The following is a 17537-nucleotide window of genomic DNA, read 5'->3' as shown; positions in this document are numbered from 1 at the left end:
CCCGAAAAAAAGAAAAAACCGAACAAGAATTGACAGGCCCAACTGGGCCTATGTGTTGGGCCAAAGCCCTGATTCGACAACTTAAACAAGGATCGACAGGTCTAACTGAGCCTCCATGTTGGGCCAAAGCCCAATTTTGAGCCCACGTGAGAGTCGCCAGAAGAGGCCCATGAACTGCTCACGCGGCCCATGAACGGGAGCCCATCTCGCTCCTCCCAGCCCCAACCATGGCGACCAGAACCAGCAAGGCCACGGGACATCTCAAACCGGTTCGTCGCAGAGGAAGAAAGCTTCAGATCCGTCGTCAATGGAAGCTCGAACCTGAGCTGGTTCAGTCCACCCGCCGGATCGCCGTCCTCGCGCGCTAGATCCCCGTCGACGGAACCTCCTCGATTCCGAACCGCATCGTCCGAATCCCGATCCGCCGGAGCTCCGAGGAAAACCCGGGGCACAATGGAGCCGGACAACGGGGAGGAGGCGGAGGCGGTGGCGGGCCTCCTCCTCCCGCTCGCCCCGCTGCGCAGCAGCCGTACGTCTCCGAGCTCCTCTCCTTCACCCTCGACCGCCTCCACAAGGTGCCGTCTCGAATGATGATGATGATGATGATGATGATGATGACGATCTCCGGCCCGTTCGGCGCCGGACGCGATCGTTTTTGATCCGCGGAAGCGGCTGATTCGTCGTGTGTGTGCTCGAAACTGCAGGAACCGGAGCTGCTCGGGTGGATGCGGAGCGGATTCAGAGGCAAATGCAGGAAGTCGCGGTCGGCAATTACAGGGCCTTCATCGCGGCCGCCGACGCGTTGCTCGCGATCCGGGAAGAAGTTTCGTCTATCGACAAGCATCTCGAGTCTCTCGTAATTCTCGCTTTCTTCTGTTGATTTAGCTTCGAGTGCTGTCGAGAATTGTGCTCTATGTGCTGTGGTGACGCACGCCTGCTTCTGCACTTTCTGTTGTTTCAAATTTCAATACTTGCTCGCATCCGAAGTTTTGCATTTTTGTGGAGAAATCGAATTTTGACCAGTGTGGTGAATGGTCGTTGGGGATGATGGTGTTCTATCTGTTTGCAGATAAGTGAGATACCAAAGCTCACTTCCGGTTGCACTGAATTTGTTGAATCTGGTGAACAAATTTTGGAGAAGAGGAAGATGAATCAGACTTTGCTTGGCAATCACAGTACATTGCTTGACTTACTCGAAATTCCTCAACTCATGGACACGTATGTGTTTGCCAAATTTATAAGTCAATCATTGGTTTGATCTCATTGTGTGTGTCTCATGGGACATTTGGCGAACCGCTTAATATGTTGTCATTTAGATGGCTTGTTTGTTCTCTGGCTATGTGAGCTTTGTTAGGTTGTCATAGAGTAAAGAGTTGTCTGCATGCTGTTTCAGTTTGATCCAGTTGATTGATATGTAGATCAAAGAATTTTGAACTTATTTGTGAAGGACATGCACTATACAACCTATGGTCTTTTGTCATTTTGGTATCTGGCGATAGGCATTTGAAAAATTGAACATGATCAGTCTTATTAGAATAATTAAAGCATCTAAGTTGGAGGTCTAGAAGCTTTGACTGGAGACTACTGCATAGTAGGATGCTATCCCAGACTATTGCCGAGAGAATTGCTGGATAGCTTAGACCAACAAAGAATTCCTCATTTCTTAAAAGCAAGGAGTCTGACATCTTAACCTTTTGGAATGGGAAGTATTTGTTGGGTATTCAATAAATTTGCAATCTGAAGACAATTTAGCCTTGCCTTCTGTGATAGCATTGGAGCTCTTCCTTTGCATGGCTTCCCTTTGGAGGGTAGTAATTACAAATTTTCTGAGGAAAGTATATGCTGATATGTGAACATTAATGATATGCCGGGAAGCACCATGAGAGAAGAAAATGAAAAAAGAAAATACCCTCTATTTTAAATCTTTTTCTCCTTTCCCTTCTCACAAAAGTTTTAATTTTTTTCAAAACTTTCCACTAAAATTTTCATATCCTTCATTTTCCGCCATTTCCCAAGCAGAGAATTACTGGCCCTTGAGTGGCTTGCCCTGAGAAAATATTATACCTTGCCCCTTGACTAATTAGTCTTTGATAGCCACTGACTCTAAACATGCTGCAGATGTGTGAGGAATGGAAACTATGATGAAGCTCTTGATTTAGAAGCATTTGTCTGCAAACTTTCAACGATGCACCCCAAGTGAGTTTCTCTCATCACTTTGCTGTGAGTTATGCCTTAAGTATCACTTTTGTCTAATTAGCTTGCTGTGGCTTTGTGCTTCTGTCCAAGATTACCTGTGATTCAATCATTGGCAGCTGAGGTTAAGCAAACCACTCAGTCTCTTCTTTCACAGCTCCTACTGAAACTCAAGTCAAATATTCAGGTAACCTTGCCTATTTGGTATTGAGCATATCTTGCTTCACCTGGATATCTATGCATGGATTTAGCATTCTGAATTTGATTTTACCCATTTTCCTTGACAGTTACCTGAATGCCTCCGGTTATTGGATATCTACGCCGAATAGGAGTTTTTAGTGAATATGAAATGCGGTTGCAGGTAAAACCTGTTCTGCATTTATTACGATGGGATCATTTCATGTTGCATTTAAATTTTTCATGACGTCTAAAGTTTCACAAGGGGCATGTGAAACTCAGTAGATGAAATATAGTGGTTCTATTAATTCTGTTTTGCATGTTAGACAATTTACTTATATCTCACTTCTCTCTCTCTTCTTTCTTTCTTTCTTTCTTTCTTGTATTTCAGTTCTTACGATGTAGAGGCTTGGCTTACTGGGATTCTCGAGGACTTGGACCAGAGAAGCCCTTATGAGTACTTAAAAGGCATGATAAACTGTCATAGGATGCATCTTTTTGATGTGGTTAATCAATATCGGGCAATATTCGCTGACGATACGTCAGGAAGTGAAGAAAACTACGATGGTGGCCTCCTTTTTAACTGGGCAATGCATCAGATTACCTCGCATCTCAAAACTTTGAAAGTCATGCTACCCAAAATAACTGAAGGAGGTTCTCTATCAAATATATTGGATCAATGCATGGTGAGATATATGGTAGTTTGGTTTTATATGCATGGGCTGGCAATTCTTTATTTATTTTGTTGATAATTCTCTTACATACCTTTGTTATTTGCCTAAAAAGATAAGTAACACAAAGAACTGCTCATGAATGGTGAATTCTAGTTCTCTGCTATTCTTGATGATCTCGTGCAAATAGTCAAGTTCTATTGCATCCCAAGTTGATGATAAGTTTACTTTTGCTGCAGTACTGTGCTATGGGCCTTGGCTGGGTTGGGCTCGACTTTCGAGGCTTACTTCCATCACTGTTTGAAGAGTAAAATATATCTCATCTTTGTTTCCTGCTGCTTATTGGCTTTTCACTAGCTTCATGCAAAAGTTTGACTTTGGTCTACCATGCAGGGCGGTTCTTAATCTGTTCTCGAAAAATATGAGCACTGCAGTCGAAAATTTTCAGGTGCATGGATGAGTGTGATGTTTGCAAAACACACATTTAAATGTACTTATATGTTATTACTGGAGATATAGTGAAAGTATTAAGCGCAGTGATTCTCATCTTAGTTTTGTTGACCCAGTTGGTCCTGAATTCACATCGTTGGGTTCCTCTACCATCTGTTGGTTTTTCAGCCAACAGTGTCACAGAAGATGGTCAAGAGGATGTCACTCCTCCATCTCATCTGATGGAACATCCTCCTCTTGCTGTATTTGTCAATGGTGAGTGTATTTTTAGGATGGAAATATGTTTGAAGAATGTAAACAGATATTTGTAGAGGTATTCCGGGGTTTGTTGCCTGTGCTAACTTCTCGACTATGGTGGTTGTAGGTGTATCTGCGGCAATGAACGAACTACGCCCTTGTGCCCCGATTAGCTTGAAGCATATCATTGCTCAAGAATTAATTAAGGGATTGCGAGAAGTGGCCGAGTCTCTATTAAGATATAATGCAACTCAGATACTGAGAGAAAACGAATCTAGCCTTTTTCTTTCCCTTTGCCGAGCATTTATCGAGGTATTGACACTGGTGTTCATCCACCCCACTGTTCAAAAATTACTTTTGCACCTTTGGGATCTAATCTTCTTTCTTTTCCTTTTCAGGTTGTTTATCCTCATTGTGCCACTTGCTTCGGGCGATGTTATCCAGGGGGAGTGGCTCTTGTCATGGATGCGAAAGGATTGTGTGATGGACTCAGCCGTCTGTTAACAGTTTCTCCCGCAGTAGAAGTACCCAAAACCTCGACACCTGTTGTAGAAAGAACCACATCTGTGAATGGTGAATTACCCATTCTAGAGAATGGAGCTTCTCCACATTCCGAGGAGGCCCGGTCTAGCAACGTGACGAAACAGAAAAAACAATTTTGGAGGCTGATCCAAAAGATGAATGAATAGATTGAGATCCGAGTCTCGTAAAAAAAGGTGCCTGTTGTTTTTGCAGTTCTATATTCTTTCCATTGTTTCAATATGGGTCTCACAAGTTATATGTGGTCATAGAATTAGACTTGTCCATATGTATTCAAAGCTTCTCTTTTGCCATGATAGAAGAAATGTAGCATGAGATGAGATTGCCTTATAGTGAACATACAGCAACTTACAGGCAATTCATGGATTCCGTCTAGCCATATTCTCTCCTTTGTTAACGTCTCATTCAGTTTTGGATTGTTTACTGGACGATGCTGGTGGAAACCAGTAACCATAAATGTCTGAGGTAGCTGAAACTGAAGAAGTATTTGAAGCCTCGTATCAGATAAGCTCCGTCTGAACCGGTTTTACTAATATGACGGGAGATTGTTGAGTTTGATTTACGGACTGATCAATTGTATGCGTTTGAGAATGAAAAACCGCATGAGTTATTTTGATGCGATGAAGCAAACTGAAAGAGGGATTGCAGTGAAAAATCCTTTTGCTTTTGCTTGGTGATCATCTTAGGGTGCGTTTGGTAACGTTTCCGGTCCGGAGAATAATTTTTGAACAGAAATAATTTTTTGTGTTTCTATTCTCGAGAACCATTTCTAAGTATAAGAACACGCTTGGGGCCTGCATGGTAACTTTTTTGTTCCTCCCAATTTCTGTTCCTACCAATTTGTTCTTTTATTCCTCGGAAAAAAAAAAAAAAACAAATCTATTTGGTACGCCTAACTTTTTTTTTATTCCCCGTAATAAAAAATACCGATAAATAGATTTGGAACAAGAAAAAGCACAAAAGGTAGCTTGAAAATAAGTTAGTTTTTCTTTTCTTTTCTTTTTTTTTCTTTTGTTTTCTTTACTTGCTTTGCGGCCTTGGCTGGTTGCACAACCGCCAGCCACCTTCGGTCGTGTGGCCATATTTGGCCGACCGTCGACTAGCTTCCCGTTTGATCATTGTTCTGCCGCCCACAGCCCATTGGCCACGGCCGACCATCGACTGCCGTTGTCGTCGCCGATCGCTGACGACCACCATCGATTGCCGTTGTCGTCGCCGATCGCCGACGGCCGCCGTAGGACCGCTGGCAACCGTCGACCGTTGCTGCCACTTGACCGCCGTTGCGATCGTCAATCGCCGTTGCTCGCTGTCGTCGTAGGACTGCCGTCGCACGATCGCCACCCATAGCCCATCGGCCGTCGCCTCCTGCGGCGAAAAAGAAGGTCCAAATGAAATCCGTTGTCTCACTAATATTTTTGGGTTCCGATTTTGCCCACATGAAAACACTACCCGTTGTCTCACTTAGAACTCTAGATCTGTGCTCACCTGGTCGCCGAAGTAGAGGCCGCCTGGTTGAGGTCGAGGGTCACTGTTGTTGAGAACAGAACGAAAGCTTGTTGATTGAATATAAGGGCAAAGGATTTCGACCGCAACAAAGGAGTGAAATGAAATCCCCAAGAAACCGGAAGAGCTTAAAATTTGGAGAAATGGTGTCTTTCCTCCAAGGCTTTTAGAATCTTGGAGAGAATCGTCGAGTTCCATATGATCGATTCCGCGTTCAAAAGAAACCCCAAACCTATTCCAAGCGATTCCTCTAACATATAGATATATAAATAGGGAGATAAATGATGTACTTACTTGATTAAGATAAAGTACTTTACAAAAAATATTGCCGAAAATTCTCAAGGGTTGTCAAAAATGGAAATTGCAATCCCACTCCGCAAATCCAAAATCCCGAATCAGATTATGATCCTCTAGGGTTCGGTTGGGATTCAACCGGCCACCTATCCTAACTCTCGGTGTAGATTAACTCTAGATTTTCATAAACACGTGTCTCAAATAATCGAGTTGATTGTCTCTATGATAATTTTGTGGAAGATTATTGGAAAGATTTTGGAACAAGAAGGTCCAAATATATGAGGTCTAATTTCTCAAAGCATCTTCTCACATTATTTTCAAATTCATATTTCGAGGCACGAATGTGTGATGGTTAGGTTGACCTTGCAATAAATTTTGATAATCAAATTTTCACATACATGTTCATTTTTATATTGGCATTTTGCTAGGTCTGTCTACCTCAGTCTTGAACAATGCTAAGGGCTCGTAGGTTTTTATTAATCATTCGACTGTGCTTAGATTATCTAGAAAGTTCTTTGGTAGGTAACTTGCATGAGTGGTAACTTCCAATTGTGTTTAGATAATTGGGTTTACTCCACGCAGCATATGCATCTTTCCCTCCTTCACTAATGGGGCTCATTATATGAATTGTTGATGAACATCCCAATTATTCCTGCTCATATAGTCAAAGTTTAGGGCCATGTGTTCCTTCGTCCCCGATCAGAGAAATTTATCATAAATCACTCTTCGATTGGTGATTACAAATACGAACATTACTTATGTTTTCATTTAATTGAATTTGTATGTGAATGATATTCATACCTTGTAACTCATCAATGAAATCGGAAGTAATAAATATTAGGTTTTGGAGTTACATCAATGAAATCGGAAGTAATAAATATTAGGGTTTTGGGAGAGTTTTATAGTTTGAAATTTCCAAAGGAGTAATTTGGTCTTTTCAAAATAAGAGCTTTTGTCTTGGGTAAAAGCATTTTTTTTTTTTTTGCCGGTAGATGAAATTTGAGGCATACTTTTTTGTATTTTTTTCTTTTAGATAAAGATGAAAATTCGAACAAAAGTAAAAAAAGAAAGATGAAAAAGCTGGGACTTCTTCTGACGACTGCACAGTGCACCGAAGCCAAACCCTGCCTCCAAACCCCCACGCCCATCAGAATCCGATCCTCACCTGCGAAGAAAACAGAGCTTTGCTTCAGGCAAGTGTCTCACCAGCCATGTCATCCGATGCCCAGGCGAGTCCAGAGCAGCAAGAACCCAACGCCAAGATCCAGATATACTCCACTTCGGCCACAGGAGTTTCCCCTTTCTGGAGAGGTCTCAAACGCTCTGCCCTTCTCCTCAATCTGTGGCCTCTTTTTTTCTGATTGGAAATGGTGCTAAAAAATGCGATCTTTCTCTTCTGGGTTCCTTTTGATTCTGCAGACAAGTACGAGAGAGAGGCTAAGAAGTATTGGGATATCTTCTACAAGAGACACCAGGACAAGGTTTGCTGGCTCTGGCCATAATTCTTGTGCCTGCTTTCTGATTGAGATGGACTTTTATTTTTTATTTTTTATTGTTTTTGGTCTGGTCTGAAGTTTAGATCTTTTGGGTGATTGATTGGTCTGCAAGTAAATTGATAGGAGCATTGGTGCTGCTTGTTAAGTTATGACTTTGTTTTTTTCAAGCTGCTCAGTTCATTCTTTGTGCCCTTTGCTGCTTTAGCTATTGTTGCTTGTTTTGTTAATGTCACCTCCCTCCCTCCCTCCCTCTCTCTCCACAGTTTTTCAAAGATCGGCACTACTTGGACAAGGAATGGGGCCACTATTTCTCTGTGAGTTGAGAAAGCTTTTGCTATCTGTAATTCACTTTGCAAAGTTGGAGTTTTATTGGATGGTGGAGATTTTGTTTAGTGCTTTTGATTCAACAGATTCTTGTTTTGTCAGGGAGCAGGGAAGAGGATTATTTTGGAGGTAAGCAACTGGTGCCCTGTTTATTTTCTGCACACGGCGTTACACTTATTACATACGATAAATTTTCCAATCATAAGATTACTCCATGGTTTGTATGGATAAAATCTTTCACTCTTGTGTTGGTCTGTTATGTTGAGAACTCGTCTTCATTGCAGATAAATGGTGTTTGTCGGGTCTAAATTATTGGTTGCATTAATCAAGATTGATGCTAATGGTCTGTGCAGGTTGGTTGTGGAGCTGGAAACACTATATTTCCATTGGTCGCTACATACCCAGATGTTTTTGTTCATGCCTGCGATTTCTCACCACGTGCTGTTAATTTGGTTAAGGTTTGATTTCTTCTTCTTGTCATTATCTGCCTCTTTGTTTGCTTTAAGGTCTGATCGCTGTTTTCTGAGCTCACATGCCACCTGCTGGATTGCTGGGCCGGACAATTTTTTTTATTTTTTTTTGGAGGGGGGTGTGGGGGTGTGAGGATCAGGTTCTTGGGAAAAATTGGATGTCAGTGCCAAATTACAAATATATGATCCCTAAACCTACATTTGCTAGCTTCTTATCATCGATAATTAAGCCCTGCTAGTTGTTCCATCCAAATATGAGTTCCAGAAGGTCTGATGTACAATTTGGATGTATATGTCATTGGATGTGGTTAAAACTTGCATTTGTTAGATTGACATAGTTCAGGATACATTTGGCATTTCTTTAATGACAGGACGTTTTTTTGTTCATTACAGATGCATAAAGACTTCAAGGAAAATCAAATTAGTCCATTTGTCTGTGATTTGACCATTGATGACTTGAACCAGCAAATTCCACCATCTTCCATTGACATTGTGACCATGGTAATTAAAAGGAAGTAATGATCTTACTTAAGTACATCTTGGTAGCTTAACGAGCTGCTACTGCTATCTCATATTTTGTGCTATCAATTCAGAGTTTGCTTGGTCAGTTTGTTATGCTGTTTCACTAGCTGATTGTAAAGCAGATATTTGTGCTATCTGCAGTGTCTCCGGAGAAGATGCATCTTGTATTGCAGAATATAAGAAGGGTTCTCAAGGTACGACACCTCCCTCTTTGTAAGAATAAAACTGCTAATATGCTGATTTTAATCAGACAAAGTACTATCACTGGAGGAGATGTAACTGCAATGTACTGTTTTTGCTTCCAGCCGAAGGGCCATGTGCTGTTCCGTGATTATGCCACCGGCGATCTTGCTCAGGTTGCTCTTTCAGTATAACCTTTTATTATTTAGAAATTTCTTTTCTGCTGACAATTTATTAAGTGCAGCTGCTCACCCTTTTTTTGCTCTATCTTATGCATTTTCCTGTGTCTAACTGCTTGCTGACAGGAAAGGCTTACTTGCAAGGATCAAATGATTAGCGAGAACTTTTATGTCAGGGGTGATGGCACTGTCAGTTCCTGTGATCTGTTTGTTGATGTTATCTCTTATTTTTGTCCTCTTAATTAGCCAATCTTGATGCTCTTTTCCTTCTTTTTCTTTTTCTCCTCAACACAGCGTGCATTCTATTTCTCTAATGAATTCTTAGCAAGTTTATTCAAGGACAATGGATTTGATGTGAAGGAAATTGGTCTGTGTTGCAAACAAGTTGAGAATCGATCTAGGGAGTTGGTGATGAATCGGTATGTTTTTAATTTTAATTTGGCTTCAGAAAATTTTCCTGTTGCTTTCGTTGGTATGACTGTTATCTTGTTGCATTTGACTTCAGACGATGGGTCCAAGCCGTATTTTGTCCTTCAGATTCTGAGGACCTTTCTAGCAGCAATCATGCTAGTACTGAAGTTGACTTGCCAAGTCAAGAAAATACTGAATCCAACATATCATTGAAAGCTTCAAAGGAGCCTGTTGAGAATATTGAGGTTGATATGTCTGAGGGTGTTGCAGCTGACGTGTTTGGAATTTCATCATCTGTTGACAACGAGTTAAAGGTTTCTCTTATTGCTAATTCTATCTATATTTTCATATTATGGATCAAGAAATGAGGTATTCTGCCTCTTTTCATTGCATCTGATTTCGGGTTTTTCACCTTTGAAAGGATTTATTTGCAGACGAAGGTCTCCATATCTATTGTCTTGAACAGTGACACTAGTTTTTGTTATTATTTCCTCTCAGACAATTCAGGTCAGTCTTAATGAGGAAAACTTTAGCATAAGAGTATTGTCCGGAGAGTATCAACACACATGCAAGTCGACTGGGTTGATGCTTTGGGAATCGGCCCAAATGATGGCCTCCATTCTGGCCCAAAACCCAAACATTGTTTCAGGAAAAAAGGTTTTGGAGTTGGGCTGTGGTTGTGGAGGCATCTGCTCAATGGTGGCCGTTAGATCTGCTGACCTCGTGGTAGCAACTGATGGAGATAAAAAGACCATTGACCTGTTGATGCAAAACGTTGCTTCAAATATAGCTCCACCTTTCCTTGATAAATTGATTGTTAAGAGCCTGGAATGGGGAAATAGGGGCCATATAGAAGCAGTCAAAGAAGTGAACGACAAAGGTTTCAACATCATCATTGGCACCGACGTGACATATATTCCTGAAGCAATTTTGCCTCTTTTTGCCACTGCAAGAGAACTGATCTCAACCAACAGAGGCGATGAAGAGGACCAGGCATCGGCACTTATTCTCTGCCATGTTTTTCGCCGAGTTGATGAACCATCTATACTCTCTGCTGCTTCCCGGTATGGTTTTCAACTAGTAGAGAGGTGGCCAGTGGGAATTTCTGGTAATTCATCTCAGGGAGTTGTCGGCTCTTGGTTTGCTGAAAGTGGTATTGACAAGTATACTTTTAGTAAAGCATTAAGCATCATGTATTTTCAGATTGAGTGACAATGATCTTCAGAGTTCATATTCTGTTCTTTTTGGGTCTTGAGAAGACATTTGTTAAAGCTGGTACCGGATTTGAGCCATCTCCTTCTTTTATTGAATTTTGTTTAAATACATGGTTTTGCCACACGAAACAAAACCAAGGAAATTTCTTGTAATGAATAGAATATGTTCGGCTTCGAGAGCAAAATGATTCAGTTGCATTGATTCGTGTTGCTGGATTTTGCACACGTTTATGAAACTTATGGTGATGTGGCTGTATAAGTGCCAACATTTAAAACATGTGCTTTTTTAATTCTTGAGGGAATTACTTTATAATTTGCCTTTTCTATACAATTTGATTTGTGTTGCTGGATTTTGGACACGTTTATGAAACTTATGATGATGTGGCTGTATAAGTGCCAACATTTAAAACATGTGCTTTTTTAATTCTTGAGGGAATTACTTTATAATTTGCCTTTTCTATACAATTTGATTTGAGTTGGACTGAGGCAAGCCTAAAGTTGCAAATGCCTCGTTTTGGAATAGAGCTATAAACAAATGCAAAGAAGTTTTAAGTAAACAAAAGCTTCAAGCCAGAGTAACGAGCCTCGGATCAAAAGCTCTGGACAAAGTCATGAGAAGACCAGGCATCGATACAAGTTAAACCCTCTTCTTGCCTGAGGGCTCTGACCCGACTGGACATAATGGATAGATTCCTTCCATGAAAGCAATTCGATCATATACCAATACTAGTGGGAGTAGGACTTTCCGTACGTCTGGTCTCCAATTTGAAGTAATAGGGTCACTCACAGAAACCCCTGAAGATCTTGCGATGCATGGGCAGCTTTTCCTAGAAACATTTGAGAACATATAATGTGAAGGAAGATCATTGATTACTTATTGGTGATAGGCTTCGTTTTTTTTTTGGCTGCTAAAATGGCATGGAATATAATACAATGTTGTAAGAAATTCACGTAACAAGCCCCGCTTAAAAGGAGCTTAGTGATTACTATTATATGTAAGGTTCTTTGGTTTTTTCAATATAGATCCATCTAGAATGACATTGTAGGTCAAGTTCAGTATATCATATCATGTTCACCTTCGAATTCGGTCATGCACAAATCATCCTCATTGCGACAAAAGAGACCCAGGACGAATGTATAACTCCTCGGTTATGCTGAGTTGGAATTGAACTTGCTGCTTTATGTTTCCCAAGGCAAAATTGACTCCGTCAAGTTATCAACTCGGCTAACTCCTATCATACCATGGAGAATTGAAAAAGGTCGATCCAATTATATTGTCTTGTTCTTAGGATGGTCGAACTCTGTTTTAGCAAAACAGGTATTGCATTTCTTGATATTAGGAGCACTTTAATCTGCGGGGGGTGACTTCTAACATTAAAAAGATAAATCTGGCTACAGTCAAAAGAAACTTCTTTGGTTACAGACAATGGAAGAAATCGGCAGAAGACTTTGACAGAGATCTCAGTTCATTCTTCACTGCAAATACGCCAACTTGTGCACCCACCGAAACATAAGAAACTAAAAAACTGATCCCATGTCTTTCACTTCCACAGTTCACCAGGAGAGTTTGGCCCAAACTGTTTTGTTGCATCTGATCTGGGGATATCATCAACCTGCTTCATTTTTCAATTCAAAGATGAATTAAAAAACAAGCCCTCCGTGACTGTAAAGTACAGTTAGGTCCCGATATAATAAGTATTTTGTTAAAAAAGTTGGACATGTTAAACAGGCTTAATGTAAAACTTAAAAATATTTAATGCACTGACTATTCTGGTGAGATGCATAATTGATACTTTGAAAATTGAATGTTTCCTTATTAAACATGTTCAGTAGAAGGCCCGAGACCAGATTGTTCACAACATTCTTTCCTTGTAGCATGAGAAAAAGGACAGTATCATGAACACACACCAAACTGAGCAAAAAGAACGTTGGAAATTGTGATCCATTTTCCACAAAATCTAGAAATTACTGCTTAATCATGAAGAAAAGACTTGAGATCGTGCAAACAAGCTAGACAATTGCTTGTCAAAGTTGAAGCCAACTACATGGGCAGAAAAATTTTCTAGAAGAAAAGATGAAGAGTCCAAGTTGAACTTGAAGACTTTGTGAAAAGTACCAGAGAAAATCCTAGAACAAGCTAGAGAATCTACATGCATGCATGGGAAACACGTTTTCATTGGCAAGCAGCTGAAAGAATGAAGCAAATTTTCTTTATCAAACTCCAGCAGTCAAGAACTTATTGAAGAAGAAAAAAGGAAGTCAAAGAGAGGCTTAGGCGGTGAAGAAGAGTCAAGAGTGGTGTCCAAGTTGAATAGAAATGTCTAAAAATCTAGAATTGTGTTGGTGAAAAACATGCGAAGATTGTCCTATGTCTAATATCGGCGGATTTTCCCTATAAATAGAGCTTAGAATCATTCATGTAATGTGAGTATGAAAATCCATATCAAGATGCTCCTCCACCAACACCTGCATCAAACTATATTGTGCTGAATAAACTGTGTCCCTTCAACCATCATAACTCGGACCTTGTCCCTCCTCTACAAATCATAACCTACACACACTTGCACAAATTCAAAACACAAACAATCATCCACACATACATCCAAATTTTTAACAAAGAAAAATACAAAAGAACATTAGTAAAATAGAGATTGCTGCAGCCATTCTGAACAACCTCCTACAGATGGAATGGGATGGTGATGCAGCATGCAACACTAGTTAGTAACGGCCTGTGCAGTCCCAGAAGAGGTATCAGCAGTCAAAAGACACACATGTACAGGAAGCAGAAGACTTTTTTGGATTAAATCCAAGCGACTGATCAATTTAGACCCTCTAATTGTTTCTACTAGACCAACATATTCCCCCGGGAACCAGTAAATATTTCTGGGATTTAACTACAAACGCTTTATGCCCGATCATTCCGGATGGCCCTTTCACTCCCCATCACATGTTTACAACCTGTGCAGTCCCAGAAGAGGCATCAGTAGTCAAAAGCATACATGTACAGGAAGCAGAAGAGTTTATGATGGCCCCTTCACTCATTCCCCATCACGTGTTTACAACTTCTCTCTCTGTGAAGTGAAAGTCGGACTTCCTAATCCTAAAAGACAACCATGAAGATTAAAACGACACAGACACAGACAGACACAGACAGACAGACACACCGACACCGACACCGACACCCACACCCGTACCCGAGAGAGAGAGAGAGAGAGAGAGAGAGAGGTGGGGTGACAGATAGAGAGTGAGCACACAGAGCTTCAAGCATGACCATGCAAGAAAATACCATGTGTGCTCACTCTCTTCTGTCACCTCCCTTACCCTTCAAAGGTTCAAGAGGAACAAACGCAAGAACCATTCAACCATTGATTGCTTGCTCCCTTCCTCACTTGCACAAAGATAAAACTAAAAACCCTAATTTTGACGCTGCACTCTTAAACTCGCCCTTGTTACTGTTCCATTAGTGTACAATTAGAAGCTTTGGCTTTGTTGATGAGATGAAGAAGCTGTACACATGGGGTTTTATATAGATGGAGAAAGACGGGGAGGGAATAAATGTGGGTTCCCCTTCCCATTCTCTTCTTATTTTTTTTTTTATTATCATCGTCCATGAGAGAGAGAGAGAGAGAGAGAGAGAGAGAGAGAAGGAAGTCTTCATCTTTTCTGAATCTGATCTCTTTTCCAGAAAGATCAAACCAGACTCATTTACTCAGTTACCGTTTATCAATGCATCTTGTGATTCTAAATCTTATCTCCTCTCTCTCCAAATCCTAGCTACTACGACTGTATCCCTGCCTTGTGGTCTTCCTCTTACTTCATCACATCATCAGTTCACATGTATGTCTTTGGAAGCATATTCCATAACAATACCGAGAAAGATTAATGGTGAATTAATCTGAAGATTTATTTTGGTGGGTACATACCGATAGAACAGGAATTTTAGATTCTTTATCATATTTTACAGTCTATTCAAATTAGAAACTGGGCAAATCTATTGAGATTGCATGCATGTGGCACGAATTGCAGCATAATAATGAGATAGAAAACCTTTATACATTATAATATTTCATTAAGCCCAACAAAAAATAGAGTAAGTAGTCAATCATCATTGTAATGACCGAAAAAAATATCAAACATCATTGGACTTGTAGGATCTAGAAAGGACGATGGTCATGCATCATTTGTTGTCCACGCATTACAATAAAACACTGACCTAAGGCCAAACCATATGCCACAAGGCCGGATAATCTTTTGTATACTCCTCTTTGAAATGGTTTTCGTTTTTCTTTCCGTAGCATGACCCATAAAACTTCAGTTGCTACTGCCTTTTAATAATTATAGAGTGCTTAAAAAAGAAAACATTCTCAAATGATTATTGTAATTAGATCATTCACTTATTTCCTCTTTCCATTTCTCCCTAAAAGCATCTTTTCGAGACCATGCGCATGTACCACATCAAACGGTGAATTTTTACCGCTTGAAAGTGTGACCATCTTCAAGAATGTTGTACAACTTGATACATCTCTTAGCTATAGCGGCAATAATACCATGATTAATACTCAATCTTTCTTTTGCTTCCCCTTTAGCAAATTATAACAAAGAGAAAGGGCAGCCCATGCAGAAAGAATGAAAGCTTCCAAATCCAAGTATACAAGTTGAAAAAATCTATACTATCTAGGAAAGTTAAGTTATAGATATGTATTTATGTAAGTCATTCCACTTGGGTGATCCCAAGCTTGAATTAAGGGAGAAGGCAAGGGTTGCATTGGGTAGTTGACAATTGACACTCCTTTTTCAACGATCTAAACTCTACGAATATTATAACATAAATAATTCAATTTGTAACTAATAGGTTTGCCCAACTTAGTAAAGTATTCAAATACTAAACCACACATTTTTCTAATAATTTAAGTTTTTAAAATAATTGATAGTGGTTCACAAAAATTTTACATAATTTTGAATAAGCAGATTATGAGTTTAAATCTTTTCAAGTTCTTCCATCTCCCTTATTATAGATTTCCACACTTTAGTCATAAACTTTTAAAACAACCATCCTGTAAAATCTCCCACGGTATTACAAAATTATGATTTGTAGGTACTGCAACTATGATGCTAGGGATGCTAGCAGTGGCCCTGCTCACTAATTTTTTTAAAAAAAAAAAAAAAAATCATAAATATTAGGTAATATTTTCAAGATTTGTATACAGCCAAAAGTTTTTGTATTGCCTTGTTTTCGGTGGTTGATTTTGTTTGCTTTAAGCACTTTAAAATATGACTTTTACTTTGACATCCAACATCTAGATTTTCAGAAACATATACTTATATACAAATATGTTTCTAAAAAATGTTTCTAAAACCAAAAACTGTTCTCAGGGGTAGGCTTTACTTATAGTGGGTATCAAGAAATGTGCTTGAACTATCATACAATAAATGTGCATTGAACCTCATAGCGGGTATCAAAATGGAAAGAGACCCATCTTTGGCACTCTGGGAATCACAAGATTTTCTCATCAGAATGTCCACTATATCCTTTGAATGGCTATTGCAAGAAAGATGCAACGTAAGGAATCGGATGTTCCCTTTCTGAAGGAACAACACGAGGCTATTGGGATACGTGGGGAGCAGAAAACAATAAACCAAAACATCCCTAACGTTGATCCGTCCCCACCTTCTTCTATAAAGGGAAAAGGGTCCAATCCCTTTGTTCAAGTCGACATATATTATGCGGCGCAGAATAAAGCGGCTCGTAGTATATATGCCTTCTGATAATTAAATGATTAACTCGTTTGGGAAATATAAAGCGTAAGAATCTTTGACATTGTTCCTACCGATCACAGCCAACGCGTGGCTTTTGTGGGACGTTTTGTCTTTCCTAAATTCCCCACACATCCTGAGCATCGGTTTTGTCCTCAGGATTTTATGCTTAAAGTAGTAAAGTTAAGAATTTAGGTGATCAAACACTCACTAGGCTTTATTGCATCCTTTCTTCCATCCGACTTTGGTACAATAGATTTACCAATTAAGAGATGTTGCATCATTTTTTTCTTTTGAAATTTATTTTGTCTCACTCCAATTACCTTCAATAGTTTCATGAGCAACCGTTGGGAAAATTCAACATTTATACTTTTCAAAACAAGAGATTATGGTCATCTTTTATCTTGACCGTTTTTCCATCTAACTAGATTAAGATGGTCACTTACAAACATTGATAACAAGTATGAAACAAGTCCCTATCTGTTTTAAAAATTCATTTGAACTATCATATTCTTTTGATGATAATAAGTGGCACTAGAGTATACGACTCATCAGATTTTTGTACCATATGGCAGGAACTGATTTTTCTGCTATAATGGTGACCGCAATAAATTATTATCGATCTTCAATAAATGCTTGCGTCACTTGATAAACAGCGCTCATATAAATATACTTTACACTAATAGTTGATACGAATTGCAAATCCCCATTGAGACACACTAAAGCAACTTCCCTCTAGCAAAGTGGATAAAAGGAGATTTAGATTTCCCTTTTTATAGTGGAGAAATGATATGGAAGACCTTGCATAGCCTCAATCACATTGGGAATTTTCTTATTCTAAATAGATCCTATGCTTGCTTGCTATCACTAGAATTATTTTGTTCGAGAAGGAGCAACAACACACACTCACACAGACACTTGC

The 17537-nt window shown here is 39.7% G+C and overlaps 1 protein-coding gene and 1 pseudogene across 1 annotated transcript; both read left to right on the top strand.

The window, feature by feature from the left end:
* The first annotated feature begins 227 nt into the window (after positions 1-227).
* Positions 228-4417, top strand: LOC120291977 (annotated as a pseudogene).
* A 2740-nt stretch (positions 4418-7157) lies between these two features.
* LOC104431929 lies at positions 7158-10939 on the top strand. The gene is made up of 12 exons (XM_039310446.1): positions 7158-7376; positions 7485-7546; positions 7825-7875; positions 7988-8014; positions 8239-8343; positions 8749-8856; positions 9000-9071; positions 9183-9233; positions 9363-9425; positions 9531-9655; positions 9742-9961; positions 10146-10939. Exons 1-12 carry the CDS (start codon positions 7277-7279, stop codon positions 10857-10859), a joined length of 1698 nt encoding a protein of 565 aa, XP_039166380.1. The 5' UTR covers positions 7158-7276; the 3' UTR covers positions 10860-10939.
* Positions 10940-17537: the final 6598 nt, after the last annotated feature.

This window comes from Eucalyptus grandis, chromosome 3, assembly GCF_016545825.1.
Source record: "Eucalyptus grandis isolate ANBG69807.140 chromosome 3, ASM1654582v1, whole genome shotgun sequence".
Lineage (NCBI taxonomy): Eukaryota > Viridiplantae > Streptophyta > Magnoliopsida > Myrtales > Myrtaceae > Eucalyptus > Eucalyptus grandis.
Note: the sequence above shows the minus strand (reverse complement) of the source record. Positions and strands in the feature narration are given on the sequence as shown.